This window comes from Scleropages formosus, chromosome 4 (assembly GCF_900964775.1).
Source record: "Scleropages formosus chromosome 4, fSclFor1.1, whole genome shotgun sequence".
Classification (NCBI taxonomy): domain Eukaryota; kingdom Metazoa; phylum Chordata; class Actinopteri; order Osteoglossiformes; family Osteoglossidae; genus Scleropages; species Scleropages formosus.
Window position 1 is genome coordinate 24,413,557 of NC_041809.1, and position 17,588 is coordinate 24,431,144.

A 17,588-nucleotide genomic window follows, 5' to 3' on the forward strand; every position below is an offset into this window, starting at 1 on the left:
CCTGGATCCGCCGAGGGCGGACATGCGCCGTACCGCCGTCCCCTGAGGTCGGGCGGCAGGTGTAGCGCGGGCGTAGCGCGGCAAAGGGCCGCTCGCTTCGTTCAACAGGCATGGCCCGGGAGCCCGGACCTCAGCTGCAATGCACAACACCATGCAGGGCCATACAGCTCACGCTCTCTCTCACACACACACACACACACACACACACACACACACACTGAACTACAGGGTGAGGGTCTGAAACCAGTCATTTACAAGCGTTAAGGGGACCCAGGTACAGGACTCGGTACCGAGACACAGGTATCCCGATAGAGGAACACGGGCTGCTGCGGGGAGGGGCGTCGTCAATATTTTGGAGCATTTTGGAGTGATCTGCGGAGAGGGGGGGCTGTTTGCTACAGTGAGGGTATTCCTGGAATTAACTGTACGCCGCATAACCATCATCGCGTACCTATAGTTACGCCGCCAACTAATGACTTCAGAGCCCGAACTGCTGTAAACACATTTGCTCCGCTTTCAGGAGAAGAGGTTCAAACCAGGGGGAAAAAAAAAAAAAAAAAAACACAATGTGAAGCAGCAGGCAGTGCAGAAGCCCCTAGCAGTAGCGCTCTTATATAAGTGACTCGGGCAACCGCCCCCCAGGCACCGTGGCCAGTTTTGCACCTTCTGATGCCGAGCGCGGCTTTCCAGATCGCATATTCAACCAATAAACTGCTTATTTGTCCCCGATTCGGAAATTCGGGTCCAGTTTAAACCCTTTAAGCTGATTACGCCGCGGCTCTCGGCCCGCCCGCATCGAAGCGGGAGCTCAGACGAACCCCGAACCACCGCTCGTCACGTTAAGGAAACGACACCGCCCACCCCCGAAGGGAACGGGCTCCTGTAGAAGCCCTTCTAAGGCGACTCCTTATAAGGAGCAGACGTAATAACGTTCAGTCTCCGTGGAAAACGCTATTGTGCATTCCCGAGCCTCAGAATTGACACCCAGTTAAACTTCCACCGAATCAAATTGAAACGGACACACCTACTTTATGGTATTTACAGCCAACTGTCATAACAACATGCGAAGCGGTTCCTCTCCATTCATTACTCTGTTACACTGTACGGTTTCCCACCTGTGCTTCTTTAGCTTTTTCACGGCCGTTACGTACTGCCAGCGTGATCTCGAGCCCGTGCGAAGAAACCATCCGCAGAGTCACCCACAACGTCGAACTGTTCGCACCCTTCCCGGTCAACATCGGGGTCAGTCAAGGCTGCCTCCCGTCCGCCATCATTTTCCTTCAGCGCTGCGACAGGGGGTCGAGACCCGGAGACACGCGAAGAGCCCGGACCGTAAACTCCAGGTTTTTCCTAAACCATTTCCGTGTCCAGAACGAATTTCTAACCAGGAGCTCCGGCAGAGGACAAAGCAACGGCCCATAGTTAATAAAATCCAGAGAAGGAAATGGAAATGGGTCGGGCTCACCTTGCACTGACAAGAAACCAGCATTCCAAGACAAGCCTTGGACCGGAACCCACAGCGTGAACGGAGAAGAGGAAGGCCACTCCTCGCGTGGAGACGAACCCCGCAGACAGAGCTACGGAAGATCGAGGTGTCCCGGGGAGAGGCAAAGCAGGCGGCCCGGGACAGAGACCGACGGAGACGCGCGGCAAAGGCCCTGGGCTCCGAACGGAGCGAAGAGGATTAAAGAAGAGACGTACCACGAATCGCGTACGGTCCGAGACGTACGTCGCTTTGGAAAAGATCGCGTGTTTCAGGCAAACGAGTGGCTCTCGCTTACCCGTAGAATGTGCGTGAGAGACACCGCCCCGCTGTACGGCGAACGGCTGCGGAGAGCTGTGGTGCATCTGGCATCGAAAGTCACCTCGGACAAAGGCGCGATGTAAATACCACACAATAACGTAACAACCGCGGGTCGTCTCGGAGAAGAGCCTCTGCTAAATGAATAAGTGTAAATGTCCAGCGCCGCTCAACTGTTCTGAGTCGTGCAAAATGTAAATTCGGTCCTCGGAAATGCAAAGAAATGATCTGCGAGCCAAAGCAGGGCTACTAAGTGAAATTCCTCGTAAAGACAAATTCTTGTAACGCAAATGGGCACGTACCACGGTAGGACTGGACACGGCTGCATTTTGGCCACCGAACGAGAAGAGTCATGAAGTTAACGCCAAGAGACAACAGTCTAGTGTCGCCAATAACCCTTAACCCATAGAATCCTCCAGATGGCCGGTCGTGAGTCCAGACCCCGGCGGGGTCCACATGTGGTACGTTTAAACACACACCGGATGGGTAGTGCGGTCAGACCAGCGTTGCTGCGTCCTTGCTGGGCCAAAACGAAGCCAAGGACGTTTTTCTGCTCAAGTTTGGAGGAACCGGTTCCGGTCCCTGGCCAAGAGCCTCCTGTTGCGTCCTTGTGTTACACCAGGTACGGAACTTCACGCGAAAGCCCCCTCCAAGCAACAAAACACAAACAGGAATAAACCATAAATCATCTTTGAACCTTTTATCACAACTACAACCTGGAACAGAGGAGCTCTAGAGACAGATGTGCGTTGGTGTGATTCAACCAGAGAGCTGTATCAGGAAAGGGCCCAGAATTCAACATGACAGCGCCAAGGCAGGCGAGCGGGAAGGCCTGTAACCGGGCGAGGCAAGAGCCCCCACGACGCAGACGTTTCAGTGCCGTCTCGGGCACGTTTGCCCCTCCGTATGCGGTGAGCGCAGGATCCGTTTTGTTCTTTCCCGTGTCTCTGGTCGCCGAGATGCCTGGGTAGACAGATTGACCTCCTGGAGCCTCCAAGGCTGTAACCAAGGAACAGGAGTGACGGCACACATTTAAAAAAAAAAAAAAAAAAATTTTTACATGGTAAGGTCTGGGCCACTGGGGGTGCGGTGGCGCAGTGGGTTGGACCGCAGTCCTGCTCTCCGGTGGGTCTGGGGTTCAAGTCCCGCTTGGGGTGCCTTGCGACGGACTGGTGTCCCGTCCTGGGTGTGTCCCCTCCCCCTCCGGCCTTACGCCCCGTGTTGCCGGGTTAGGCTCCGGTTACCCGTGAGCCCATGTGGGACAAGTGGTTCTGAAATGTGTGTGTGTGTGTGTGTGTGTGTGTGTGTGTGTGTGTGTGTGCCATCCCGGGTGAGGCAGCACGCCATTCCCACCAACCGCCACCAACCAGGGCCACTGAAAGTGGGGGCAGCGATGAATGTTCAGTGACACCTGTAAGGCGTCTGCTTTCAGCCTGGGTACTCAGCAGGTGGAGTCGCGGTTCACAGCCTCGATGGCGAGAAAGGGGGCTGCGTGTTCATACGGGGGGTCTCCTCCTCGAAGACAATGACGGCTCTAAGGCCAGCGGTCCAGCGCTGCATTACATGACACCCCTTGAAAAGAGGATTGGAAGAGATGACCTCCAACTCGCACCAGGAGCATCGGAAGCAATAAGCATCCCTTTTACGAGCGAGACAGGCGGTGGCGGGACACGAGGGAGCCGTGCGGACTCCGAGGGCGCGCGAACCGGAAAGCTCCGTGCAACGACAGGATGCAGCGGACGTCACCCGGCCGTAAGAGCACACCATCCAAACGAGGACAATCGGCCAATGCGCTGTCCTCCAAAGGGTCCCGGGTCCCCGATGACCCTTTCCATCGCTCCTGTCCAGGAGAAGCTCTGCTGCTAACCCACATCTGAAGGGAGGGGAGGGGAGAGAGCGACTCTTCGTTAAATATATTAGAGACGTCCCTTGAGGAAATGTGCGGCGCATTACAAGACCCAAGGCGCCCATGTTATTTGATCTCGCCTCTCCACAAACAGATGCTTGAAGCTCAACAATATTTTTCAAGCGTATCTTCAAACACTGTCTGTTACCGCCTCTCCCTCCCTCTCCTTACCCACCGTCTCCCTCCCTCCCTCCGTCGTCCGTCCGTCCGCCTGCCCGCCCGCCTGTCTGCATCTTCATCGTCAGGCTCCCTATGCCCTCTTTCAGCATCCCATCTTCCCATCTCTGTAAACCTCTTTTGACGATGCCATTTTTCCTGCCCCCGGCAGGGTAAGGTCCGAGAGGGGTGACTGACGAGATAGAGCTTTAGAGCCGCTCTGGTTCAAACAAAAAATGGTGCTTAATTAATATTTAACAAACGTACCAGCATGCGCGTTCACATTCCCACATCATGGTAGCCCTTTGACCACCAAAACGAGGTATATACATAAATGACAGAGCAGGCCTATCCCGTGACCTTCCGAAGACGGTCCATCGCCTAAACTCACCTCCCCGCTCGGTACGACGAGGTCGTTCCGTCACGCTGGATTCGAGGTGCGTGGATCACGAACCGACATTAGTAGGAAGTCCTTCGTTTCCAAAAACGGACGGCCGTTCCGAGCCCCATCCGTACCCAACACGAACGATGTCCGATCGTTTCATTCCGACAAACGAAACAGTAGCACCTGATATCTAGGAGAGCCCATAACCCCCCCACCATGGTTTCATCAGGTTTACCGTTCTCTATTCACGTGCCGCGAGGTACAACACAGGGCCCGGCGTTCTTCCTCCACCACGGAGCCCTAGGGGCCCAGTCAGTGACACACCTGTACAGGTATCCAAAGGAGCAAATATAGCGGGGGCAACAGCAGCACTCTGCCCCCCCCCCAATGAGACTCTTTACACCATAATGCAGAGCAGGGGAAAAGGAGCATTCTAAAAAAAAAAAAAAAAAAAAAAAAAAAAGAGTTCCTGCCAAGAAGTCCAAGTGGTTGTATAAAGCGCTTGTGGAATTAACATGTCTGCGCACGCACAAAGGACACAAACACCTCCCACACGCTCCAGAAACAATCGGAGCCATTGTTCCGGGCCGGGCGGCGGCGGCGGCGGGGCCGTAATCCTCGACACGCGGCCGCCGGCTTCCCGTTCGAGTGAAAGGAGAACCCGAACCTGGGCGCGCGGAGTCACGGTCCCCGAGGACGGAGCCCTCCGCCGCAACGGGGCCGATCCGACGGCCCGGCGGCTCGCAAACCCGCGACCCTCTGAGGGACGGCTTCTCGAGAGCAGGAAGGGAAGGGAGCGTGTCTACGGAGCCTGGCGCGCAAGCTGTAGCAGGAAGCTGGCCGGCCATCGCATTTATGTCCGGCGTCGTCAAAAATGCTAACTACAAGGACTAAACAGAAGGGGGACGCCGTTTTCGTGATTTGTTAGGCCGTTATCTGCTTACGCAGAGGAATGTGCTCCCCACGGTCAGCTGAAGCCAGAGGAGCTCAGCTAATCTAGGCAGGCATGCGCCCCCACGGGTGGACCTTGGTGGAACCCGTCCGGGCCTCACGCTTCGCCGTGGCACAGAAATCCAACCTTGAGCGCGCCGCGGGCCCACCCCCGTCCTTCGGCCCACGAACAAGGACTCGCGCGACAGATGGGTTTTCCTGCCATTTTATTCCATTACCTCTCAACATGTACGAGACGCTTCCGCTACGGGGACTTTCGCCGGACGCAAAGGTCGCGGGTTTGAATCCCACCTCCAGCTGCAGTATCCTTGAGCAAGGTGCCAACCTAGAATTTCTAGAGGTAAAAAAAAATTACCCAGCTGTATAAATGGGTAAATAACCGTAAGAAGCTTAACACTAAGTGGCTTTGGCGAAAAGCGTCAAGAGAACGAGTAAATGTAAAAGGAACTTCCCGTTACACAGGCAACGACCGAGAACTTCAGCTCATCTTCCGTTGACCCACGAGCCACGTCATCCGTTTCGCTCGCTCGGCAAGACTCCTCCGTTCAGGGGACATTTCGCACCCCCAACGTGCGTTAGAAGTGCGGTTTCTTAAAAAGGCTTCCAAGACGCAGGAGCAACCAAGGGTTCGACAGAACGGCCCGTTGGGATTCGAGCGATTCCCCTGCGACTGTGCGCTGCAGCCTGCCGATCCGACCGTCCTTGTAAAATTCGTCAGTTCGGTTGCGGTTAGAAGCTTTCGCTTCCGATAAACACCCTCCTGCCAGATCCAAGCGATCTGGGTCGAACTTACCCTAAACCAGCCCGAGAAGCAACCGGATGTACGATGGGTAAATCGCTGTAAGTAGCATAGTATACGAACCCAACAGCTTTAGAGAAGAGCACGAGATAAACGATTGCGTAGCAGTAATAATTTTCGCCACAGGGCCCCTGAGCTACGTACGCTGCAGGAGGATCACGGGTGAAGGAAACGCCCGGCTGTACCGCGGAACGGCGGGCGCGTCCGCTCTACGACTACTCCGCTTTCACGTTGCGACACCGGTGCCGGAGCACACCGTACGCGGGATCGAAGGCGCGGCGCCCAGGAAACCTCGGTACGGAGCCGAGCGAGTCCCCCGGGGGATTTCGGAGAAAACACGGAAAGGCACGCCGTGAAGGAAAGGGCTCGGAGCGGATCGCACGCAGCAAACGCACATGCACGTCACGCTGCAGTTAAGATCATTTTTAATCGTTCGAAAACATTCTGGAAAAGGGTCCTAAGTTGAACTAGAAACATTCTCTCATTTACTCCCTTAAACTACCGAAGTTTCATTTAGAATTAGCATCCATGCATGAGAAACAGGAGGAGAGCATCTCTAGTTAAATTAAAAAATTAACTTTTTTTTTGAATATAATGAGAGCTTCTCATCCAATGCGTAGGGCTGTTACTGGACAGCGTGCAACAAGGAGCAGTGTCCTGCAGTTACGGTCGAGGACTGGTACAGATGTGTTTTTATGGAAGCCGATGCCATCTTGACGTTCTTTATGCATTATTTGGGGGGGGGGGGGGATTAAACATGAATGATGAGCTTTAGAACCGTACTTGAGGGGAGACACCCAGAGCATCAGCGCACCCCATCTGTGATGTCCTCACTCCCATATCCCATTTTTTTACAGATTGAACACAGAACAATCCTTTTATTAGGCCCATAGAATGGTGGGGGCTGCGGGGGCGGGGGGGGGGGCGTTCCTGCTCCTCCAAGCCGCTTGTCCCCTAAGCGGACGAAAAAGCTGCCGCACTTGTCGAAGGACACATTAACGACATCGGACCAAGTCAAAGGCTGCCGGTTTAAACCCGTAATGGGACATCATATTTGCGCATCGAATCGGGCCCAGAAGTGACCCACAGAAGCGTATACCGGTTAGTCCAGCTTCAGGGTTCGAGTCCACGTCAACTACCTCTGTGCAGTTTGCACGTTCTCAGGATCCCCACCCCACCCCACCCCACCCCACCCCAGTCCTCCCGGTGTCTAATTCATTCGAACCTAAGCGCTTCCAGGGATTGGCTTCAGATCGCCGCAACACTCTTCCTACAAGCACTCTGAAAATGATCGTACGCAAGTGAACCCGAAGGTAAAGCCTACAACTGTAAGGTAAAGCAGGTCACTTAGAAGAAAGTTTTCTGGAAAAGGGAAAAAAAAAAAAAAAAAGAAAAACCCTCCACGGCATTCATTCAGACCCTTTCTGTACTTTCACCCCGCTAGTAAAGTAAAAGCACATTATTTATTGATTTAAAAAAAAAAAAACAAAGCGCCGGTCACATGGACTGCCACCTGCAACATTTATGGGTCTTTCGACAAAGCTGCGCCGTTCAAAATAAAGCCATCGCACGGCGGTTCTTCGGCTGCAGCTAAAACCCCACGGAAGGCACGGATCGGGAAATCGAACCGTCTCCGTGGCGACGCCGAAGAGAAATGTCACCGCGCTCCGCGTGGGCTCGGACCCGTCGCGGTAGGTGCGAACGAGCCGGGTCCGCCGGCACCGGGACATTTAACAAGCCGGCGGACCGAGAAATACTCGGCCGGCGCAACATCGCCGTTACGATAAAGGGCGCTCCGCGGCCGCAGCGACACACGTAGAAATGAGGGCCAGCAGGTGGCGCGGTGCTTAGAGGCCAGGCTCGAATCCCCTCTTCCCACCGATCGACCCTCGAGTACGGCACCTACCTTGGACCGCTCTGGTAAAAAATTACCCAGCCGTATAAATGGGGAAACGAAGTAATTCGGTATACAAACATAAAATCGGAAGTTGCCGTGGAGAAAACCAAAAGCTAATTTAAGGCTTAATAATTAATAAACAAACAAGAGCACAAGGGCAGTGCAATGAAGTATCAATGAAACACAAAGCGGGGGGGGAACATGGAACTAATAAGAATGATTAGAATAGAATATAATAGAATATAACGGGATGGAAGTGCAACTTAAATACAACGTAAAAAACATACGGGGAAACGATTACGACAGTCTCCCGTCTTTAAAATGCCACGGCAACGCAACGGCAAGTACGCAGATGCCACGACCGCGGATAAATATTGCTCTTGCGCAAAATAAGAGCGGCGCCACAACGTCACGGAGAAGCACGAGGACCTCTTGGGATGAGAGCGCGCGGCCGGAGCGGAGCGGAGCGCGAGTCTCGGCTCGAGATCCCGGCTCCGACAGCCCGCGAAAGGGGCCCGTCCGCCCCAGCGCGAACCGTGTCCTAAGTGGAGTTTCGCACTCCTTGTGCGGAGCAGTCTGGGCTGGGGGTGCACACAAACCCCACTGCATTTTCTGCCAGATTAAGGCTGGGCTCTGGGTTTAACAGGGTGTGAAAGCCACAGATGGCAAGGCGCTGGGATCTGTTCATCATCCCGCCCGTCAGGTCTGATAGGGTCTGGGCGGTGATGTGCGACACTCCCACGAGACCTGCCCGCTGAGCGGAACACCAGTGCCGGGGGGGGGGGTGGGTTGGGGGCTGGTGGTCTCCATTCCGCATTTCAGCGCTTGCAAACCTTAACAGTACTGTTTAAAATGCAAGGGGGTGGGGTGGCGCTGCGGGTTGGGCCGGGACCTGGTCTCCGATGGGTCTGGGGTTCGAGTCCCGCTTGGGGCGCCTCGCGACAGACTGGCATCCCGTCCCGGGTGTGTCCCCTCCCCCTCGCGTCCTGTGCTGCCGGGTTAGGCTCTGGCCTGCCGCGACCCTGCTCGGGACAAGTGGTGTGTGTGTGTGTGTGTGTGTGTGTGTGTAAAATGCCCCCGCTGTGTAATGTGAACGTTTCCGGTTCAAATCCCACTCTCGTTCTTGCGTCCCTGAGCAAGGTATTTCACTTCACGCAGTAAAGGAGGCCCCGGTGTCTCCACGGGTAAATAACTAAGCCGATCCGGTAAAGGCCCTAGCTAAATGTAAAAAACAAAAAAAAAAAAAAAAATAGCGAGGAGGCAACGCGACCCTAACCCGTCGTCCGATGAGGTGTGCAAATTTATTTGCACTTTCATATTTCACATTTTTCAGTTTGGCTGGGGCGATGTTAGGAATGATTAATTTATTAACGAGATTACCTAAAATGATATGTACATAAAGCTTGCGCACTACGAAATGTCGACGGTACGTCAACGGACGTACGGATGTTGTCGAGGAGGCGGCGTTTGTCGGGACGAGAAACGGTCCGAAATGTTTTCATGATGCCCTTTTGCTCCCGCGTCATACTTGAGCGAGGTACGCGTACCACCCCAGCTCAACGGCACACGCCAATCCAGAGCAGCGTTTGCTTCTACATTCGAGCACCGCTCACCACCGGGGGCCATTGGGGCGAAGAGCTCCTTCCGCCCAGTTGTGTACCCGGCGGCCAGCAGGAGGCACCGCAGCGCAGTAACGCAATTACAAGCGATCGGAAAATCCATCAATCACGGCGGCGCCGCTTCCGCTCGGGTTCCGGCTCCGGCGCGGGCCCCGCGCCGCTGCGCTCCCGTCACCTCCGCGGTCCTGCGCGTGACCTCCGTTGCCTGCTCAGAGGCAGCGTCAGCTCGTTTCGCGCGATCGCAGGCATCTGGCTATTAGCTGCCGGAAGAAGGACCTTGCCAACGCGCACGCTACGACCTCCGAGCGGGTCAACCGCCTGGTCCGAGCCACGGGTGTGAGGAAACCGCCAGAAAAGGCCCGACGTCACCGACAACTGCCTCATCTTTCATATGGGTGGAAAGAAAAAAAAAAAAAATTCGCTCAAATGCCAGCAGATTACCAAGATAATGTCATTATCGACTAATCGACTAGACAACAGGTAAGAGCGACTGTCCAAAAGACAGAGCCAGACACGACCGTGCAGTTTGGCGGTTAAGGCATCGCCTCCCCACCACTTCCACAGACTGGACCAATCTGAAAAGCAGGGAGACGCAAAGCTGAAACAGCCACCGATGGCCAGCGCTCGGAACTCCACTTAAACTGAAGCTTGCGTACGAATCTCCGGCGGACCCAATTTCGCCCGAAAACAAAGATAATCATCGAGGTGCTATTATTAGCCGGGCAGGGCCTGCTCAGGAGAGCGATCTCCGATGATTAATTGATTGCGCTTTAATCTGGTAGCCGAGCGCCAATGCGGCTCACCACACCGTGACCCCGGAATCGAAAACGCAACCCACGCCGCCCAGGACCGCTGCCGAGCCGACGATGCCATCTCCGCCGAGGGCCTGGCATTGAGCAGCCTGACCTTGGAGCCTCTGCGAGCAAGAGGAGGGCTCCAATGCGGTGCACGGGGAGGTAAAGGACGAAGAGGTGGGAGTTACAGAGCGCAAGGAACTGCTTCTCCGCACGAAAGAGCAGGAATTGCCCATCTCGGGTGCTACAATTTCCATCCCTTCCATCCCAGGTGGCCAAATTGACCAACTCGACCAACACCAGATTGAGGAGGTTGACAATTTTGCATACCTAGGGAGCGTCCTGACTACAGATGGAGATGCGACACACGACATCCAACGTCGCATTGGAAAGGCAACTGCAGCCTTCCAACGCCTGAAACCGATATGGCGCACTAGCACGATCAGTTTACAAACCGAAATACGACTTCTCCATGCCATCGTCATCCCAACAGCGATATACGCCCGTGAGACACGGAAGACAAAGAACATCATCCGACGGACAAATGTCTTCCAGCAACGATGCCTTCGTCGGATCCTAGGCATCTCGTATCGAGAACATATCACAAACCAAGAAGTCCATCGACAAACATGCACTCGCCCACCGTCGGAAACCGTGGCTAAAGGACGCTTCCGATTCGCAGGTCATATCTCACGCCAACCGCTAACCCGACTCCCAAGGAGAGCCGTGAACTGGATTCCATATAAGAGGAAGCGAAAACCAGGACGTCCGAAGACGACATGGAAAAAGACCTTCATCGAAGACCTAACGGCCGTCGACCTGTCGCGGGACGAAGCCGAGGCTGCCGCAATTGATCGAGTACGATGGAGAGCGCTTACCGCCCAATGCGCCGAACGGCGCGGGAGGATCTAAGTCTAAGTCCATCCCAGGTGACCTTGCCTCTCCACTATTCTTCTTTGTTCTTTCTATAAATCTCTGCCCCACTCTACTTCCGCTCACGCCTCTGCTGTAGCCATGTACCCCTCTGACCGGCCTCATTTCTTCCTCACAATACGCAGCCTTGCCCCAACTCTTCCTTAAACGCCTTCACCACCCCCACCCCTACCCGCATACTTTCCTCCCACCTTTCCGCCTTTCCTTACCGCTCCCTCTCCAGCGCTCAAAATAAACATGGCCTGTTTGAGCAGCTCGTCGGGTCCACAGCCGTACCTCCAGCAAGTGTCCGAGTCACTCAAAGCGGACCCTGGAGGACCGGGGCAGCCAGGCCTGGTGCTGTGCCACGAGTCCAGCAGCCTGTAGAGCACCACCCCCCACCCCTGGAGCAGAGCAACGAGCCAAACCACCTGGATCTGAGTGCAGACCCACTTAGAAATCATCATCGTCATCATCATCATCATCGCCAACCCATTCGGAAAGTGAAATAATGAAATGCAATCAAAGCTGGAATGAACTGCTTATTTTTACATCTAAGAGGCTCTATTGTACTCGAGAGGGATGGTGATCAATTTCAATCCAGGCTTAGGGTTGAAACCCAAATCAGGATTAAATGAATGTGTTGTTTCCAACCGCCCCCCCATCCCATCCCCTCCCCTCCACCTTCATTTGTGATATAAATATTAATAAGCCGCTCTTTGCTCCACCGCTGAACAGTAACTGAGGGCCACTGGCACACGAGTTCCTGCTGCCTTTGCAGAAAACAAGTGTTTGTGTTCTGGATTGTAGCTCACCTTTTCATTTCATTTTTATCATCCAACCCTCCCAACCCCCACTGACAATAGGTCCATCATTAACTCCACGGTACTAATGTCTGGATTTACTGCGTGAAATGACAAAAAAGGAAAAAGAAGTACGGCTGGTGCATGCTGGGAGACCTCTTCGAATTAATTTATTTTTGCAAGCAGCGAGGCCCAGCGTTACATTTTATTTTTGCTGCGCTTCTCAACACAAGGGCGTTGCTATGCGTCCGCGAGCAGGGGGACTCGCACGGGTTCAAAGATTCACGTGAACCGCTAACACATAATTAACATCCCGCTAATCGGGCCGGCGAGAATATTTAACCTGAAGCCGGTTGAGCAGCCGGTGCCAAACGCAGCATCGTCTCCTCAAGTCACCAGCCGTGTAAATCGATCCCGCTCTGCCGGGAACTTCGGGCACAGAAACGCGACGTGCGAGCTGTGCAATTTGCGAAGCTGCTAAAGAACCCGAGTGCCAGCTTGCGGGTAGGAAGCGATGCAAGTCACCGTGGCGGAAAGCATCCGTCACAGAAACGACGACTCAAGAGATCCACACCCAGCACACAATCGCACACGTTCCGTCCCTTTACACCTGCATCGGGGAGCTGGCGCTACCAGACACGTTCCGAGAACGAAACATCGAATCCGGAAATTGAAAACGAGACCCTGGCGCTGAAGGTACGCCGCACCCGGGCCAGGTTTCCCTCACTCCCAAGGTCTCAACTTGGGCGTAGCGCTTCGAGTGGAAACGGAGCAACGGGGAGGAGCACCAGCTGCCGCGCCGCAAAGTTAGTTGTGAAATCCCAGGGCGCCGTTCCCATGGCTACGGCGACGCATTGCCCGTAGGGTGACGCGGGGGCGGTGGGCGAGCAACGTGGCAAGAGAGAAGCGCCGCTGGAGTCTCTCTTCCAGGAAGTCCAAGTGAGAAATCGGGCACTGGTTTCACGGTCAGTCAAGCACCAACGGGTCGGGTCAGGTCAGGTTGCGGTCACTGCTCATGCACTGCTGTTGCAAAGTAAGCTCAACACAGCACTAAGCGCTGGGGTCACGACTTGCTCACCCAACGTATAGACAGCTGGAGATGATACTGTCAACCTCAGCGAACGTACCAATGCCCTTCTGTCTAGATCCACACCACTGAAAAAGAATGACAACTTTTACCTGCAACTTTTTTTTTTTGCAAAGCTGTGATCGAAAGAGGCTTCGCGTTCAGAACCCAACGGCGACACGTACCGTGAGCTCTTCACGAGCCAACGATCACCGCGGCACCTCGCGGCATCCTGGTTTAGCGGTCTGCCTTGGAAATATCAACGGCCCGGATCTCGATCCCGCCACGCTGCCGGGCATCGCGACCAGTTCCGAACCACCAGCTCCCCCCGCTCGCGATGCGTTCGCCGAGACGTCAACAATGTACTTATCTCTCCTTAAAAGATTAAGCATCCTACAAAAATGGCAGCGCAAGAGCAAGATAAGAGACCGGGCACAAAAATATGGGCGATCAACGCGTTATCAAGATGTGGGAGAAGTTACACTGGATACACTGCATTACACATTTCTCCATCTAGCGCCTAGCCGTATATATCCGTGAGATGTAGATTGCTATCGGTAACACACATGACTCGGGCAGAGAATGGGAAACGGTCATCGACGCGGCCATGCAAATTACAACGATTACGAGGGGAAAGGCGGGCGTGTCTGGGCCTGCCGGTGGAGTCCGCGCCCTTGCCGAGCGACCCATGCGGCAGCGCCCGGGTGAGCGTGCCAGGCTTCCCCGAGCGCTCCCCTCCGCACTTCTCAACGCGTCCTTGAGCGACGGCTGAGCGGATCCACGCGCGGGACTCCGGGTGGGCAGCGCCGCGCTTCTTCCTACAAGGGTCTGCACAGGAGTCCACATCCGCAGACGTGCCCCGCACACTGACTGCACACACGTAGGATGTTTTTCTTTCCCCCCCCCCCCCTCCTCTTTCCCTGTGTGTGGGTGTGTGTGAGAAAGAGACATTTCTGCCAGAACATCCGTCTGCACCCGAGGCACGGCAGCGGGGACCTCGCGGAGCTGACGGACGGCCGCGAAAGCGCGTGCGACTCGACCGGCCTCGCCGAGCCCGGCGCTTCGCTCGCATCTTAGAAGCCCCTTTTTCTCGCGTCCTCATTCACAGCCTCGCCTCTCCTCTCCTCTCGCACCCTCGGCCCCTTTCAATAGCCACTGGCGACCCTTCAAGAGGGGAAGTGTGCCTCCCTGAGAGGACCATTAACTGTGTGACTGGCGGGGGGGGGATGCTTATTCGCAGCTGCATCTGCCCACGTTTAGTCCATAAAAAGGCAGAAAAATTGCTGAAGACAGGAGTAAACAAAGTGTCCCGCTATTATAAAAGAGGTAAGATTTCTAGAAATTGTGCTATTGAAAAAAAAAAAACAAAGAAAAAAAAAAAAAAAAAAGAGAGAACGTTACACCGCACACATGTTCCGGTTCCTCCCTTTTCTCTCCAATCCCCCGCGCGTACGCGGAGAAGGGTATCGATCAAGGCAGGTCTGCCCAGCTCCACGGACCCCCCCCCCCCGGGCCTTCAGCCTCCATCAATAATGGAGTCCTGGGACACCAGTGGTGCTTCTCCAACGTGTGAATAATACATCAGTCTTGGGTCAACACTGCGTACCATTTCATTTCCATTTCAGTTGCCTGTACCGCAGCCTTTAACACGGCGCGGTGTTGCTACCGGCGCTGCCGGAGAACGACCATCGTCACGATGATCGCGAAAAGCGGCAGACTGCTACGAGCCACCGGGCGAAGAGCGGCCGTAACCCTAAAACCCGAACGTCGCCCAGTTTCGTCACCCTTTCGCAGACCAGACACGTTCGAGTGTCATGGGTGTCCCCCGGCCAGAGGGAGGACTTCGGGCCCCAGCTCCGTCGCCCACCGCCCTCGGGCATCTTCAGGCCCGCATCTTCAGCTGTCCTGCACTGAGCCTCAGGGTCAGAGTTACCAGCAGGAGCACAAAGAGCAGGCTGAGGGTGCGATGGCAGCCCAGTACTAATACACATTGAGGGGACGTAAAGGCTGCTCGGGGGGGACACACACCGTCCTGGCGTCCAGCCTGGCATCAGCCCTGCAGCCGCACGTCGGGGGAATCCGGCCGCTTCTCGGCCTTCCCCTCCGCAGAGCGCACAACGCAGAGCGCACAACAAGGCAGAGCGCACAGGGCGGTACGGCCGTCGCTCTTTGTTAGAGAAACGCCGCGCTGCGAGGCCAGGCTGCCGGGCGGCTGCCGGAGCGGAGGAGGAGGGGAGTCGGTCCGGAGCTCGGATCGCGGTCAAGCGGGACCATCCATCCGTCAGCTCGGTCCGGTCTCGGTCACAGACTGAGCGCTGGACTCTGGAGAAACGCTCCCCGCGCGGCCGACCGACCGAAACGGGCTGAATGAGAAACGGGGGCGACACCATTCCTGAGCGCGCGCGCGCCCGCGTGTCTGTCTGCGTGTGTCCGTGTGTGCGCGAGAGATACTGTCTGTACTGTCAAACGGCAGAGGAGACATGGAGACACACACACAAACACACACACACCGCCGCGCAGCAACACTGGCTGCACGGAGATCCAACATGTCTGCAGTCGGTGTGTGACTCCGTGTGTGTGTGTGTGTGTGTTCATCCTGTGTCGCGGTGAGCGCACGGACGGACAGGGAGGGATGCGGCTCCGTTTTCCGCCAACACGCGCTACACCTCACGGTGAGCTGCTACCGCTGCTGATGATCATCATCATCATCATCATCATCATCATCATGGTGTGGTGACTGATGGAGTCAGACGGTGATGCTCCGGTGTTTTTCTTACCAGGTTGAGGACCGTCTCCACGATGTCTCTGTTGCTGACCTCTCCCACCTGGATGAGCCCGATGAGCACCGCGAATTTCATCTTGATATTCCGGATCGGAACCGACGGGTTGATCACCCCGGCCGGCAGAACCACAGAGCCCGAGCCCGACACCATCACGTCCGCGGCCGCGGAGCCTGTGGCCGCTTGCTGCTGCTGCTGCTGCTGCCCGTGTCCCGCAAGCGTTTCCCGGTCCGTGAGCGAGACCGAACCCGGCACCGGCACCGGCGGCACCGGCGGCACCGACACCAGTTTCTCGCCCGACATTTCCACCCGAACGTGAAGGAGGAGCGGCCGCGGATTCACCTGCTGCTGCTGCTGCTGCTGAGTATCGCCGCCGACCGTCGTGCGAAAAGCATCAAGCAGAAAAACCAAGAATTTTCTGGAATAGTGATGATGCGGAGAAAAAAATCCTCCCTTTCAATAAAATCCACAGCGTCCTGCCGTACGCGCATAAGCGCACACACACGGAAACACGGCAGCTCGAGTGCGAAGGGAAGGAGGCGAGAGCGTCCTTCTCCCGGCACCGATTTCTCCCGATGAGAGGCGGACCGCGGCGCAGCCTCGAGCTCGCGCTCTTCTCAGGCTCCCTCCGCCATGACGACGCCCCCTGCCTGCAGTAGCGCTCACCACGCCTGCGTGCTGCGCGCGACGCTGCGCGCGACGCTGCGCGGGCCGTGCGTGCGGCGCGCGGCGCGCGGAGGTGGAGGTGGACGCGGAGGTGGGCGGCAGGAGGCGGGGGCTCGCGAGGAAGAGCGAGCAGGTGCGCGCGTGCCATGCCAGGCAGGCAGTAATAACGGAGACGGGCGTAATGAAACTCCCCGCACTCTTAATTGTCCTTATAAACCCGTGCTCCACTCGCACGGTTACGTTATGTAAATAAAGGTCGGAATTATTGCTTTTTTGTCCTCGTCTTTCTTCGCCTGTGTGTCTGTGTGTATGTTGCGAGTCAGTGTGGAAAAGTTTCGAGCGTCAGCGTCGTGGCGCCCCGGGAAACGCGGCAAACCGTTACTTTGTTTCTGCTGCTCCGTTCGTTCCTCGGAAAAGTCGCGCAGCCCAACACTGACACCAGTGACCAGGCAGGAGCTCGAGCAGCGCTACCTGACGTGACTCCATTCGCCTCGTCCTGCTCCTCGCCTCCTATTGGACGAGTGGCGCTGGGTTCGCGCTACTGCTCCTTTTCGTTCCGAAAAGTGTTGCATTGCGGGCTGTTTTCACGCTACTGTGTCTCACCGTTCTTTCCTTTGTTTCTTAATCCGTTGTCAATCATTGTTTCATGTGGGCTGCTGTAGCACGAGCAGTCCCCCTCCCTTATAAACTTATATCGATACATTTATTTAGCAGACGCTTCTCTTCAAAGCGACTTCAAATGGATACTATGTAGTGTCATCAGCCCACACACGTTATTCACTAAGGTGATTTACACTGGTAGATACACTACTCACGGGTCACTCATCCATATATCAGTGGAACACACTCTCGCTGTCACTCACACACTACGGGGGACCCTGAACGGTATGTCTTTGGAGTGTGGGAGGAAACCAGAGCACCCAGAGGAAACCCACACAGACTGAGCGGAGATCGAACCCACATCCTCTCATACCACCCAGGCGCAGTGAGACAGCAGCGCTACTCGCTGTGCCAGCCATACGTATAGATATATACATCTATATATAGCTATAT

The 17,588-nt window shown here is 55.5% G+C and overlaps 1 protein-coding gene across 11 annotated transcripts in view; it reads right to left on the reverse strand.

Annotated features, from left to right (window-relative positions):
- Nucleotides 1-16,507, reverse strand: part of nbeaa (neurobeachin a) — a 184,897-nt gene extending 168,390 nt beyond the window's left edge. For all 11 annotated transcript variants that reach the window (XM_029251397.1, XM_029251396.1, XM_029251387.1 and 8 more), the window contains exon 1: nucleotides 15,867-16,507. In XM_029251397.1, coding sequence (XP_029107230.1) covers nucleotides 15,867-16,172 — 306 coding nt within the window. In that variant the 5' untranslated portion in view covers nucleotides 16,173-16,507. The remainder of the gene's footprint in view (nucleotides 1-15,866) is intronic.
- Nucleotides 16,508-17,588: the final 1,081 nt, after the last annotated feature.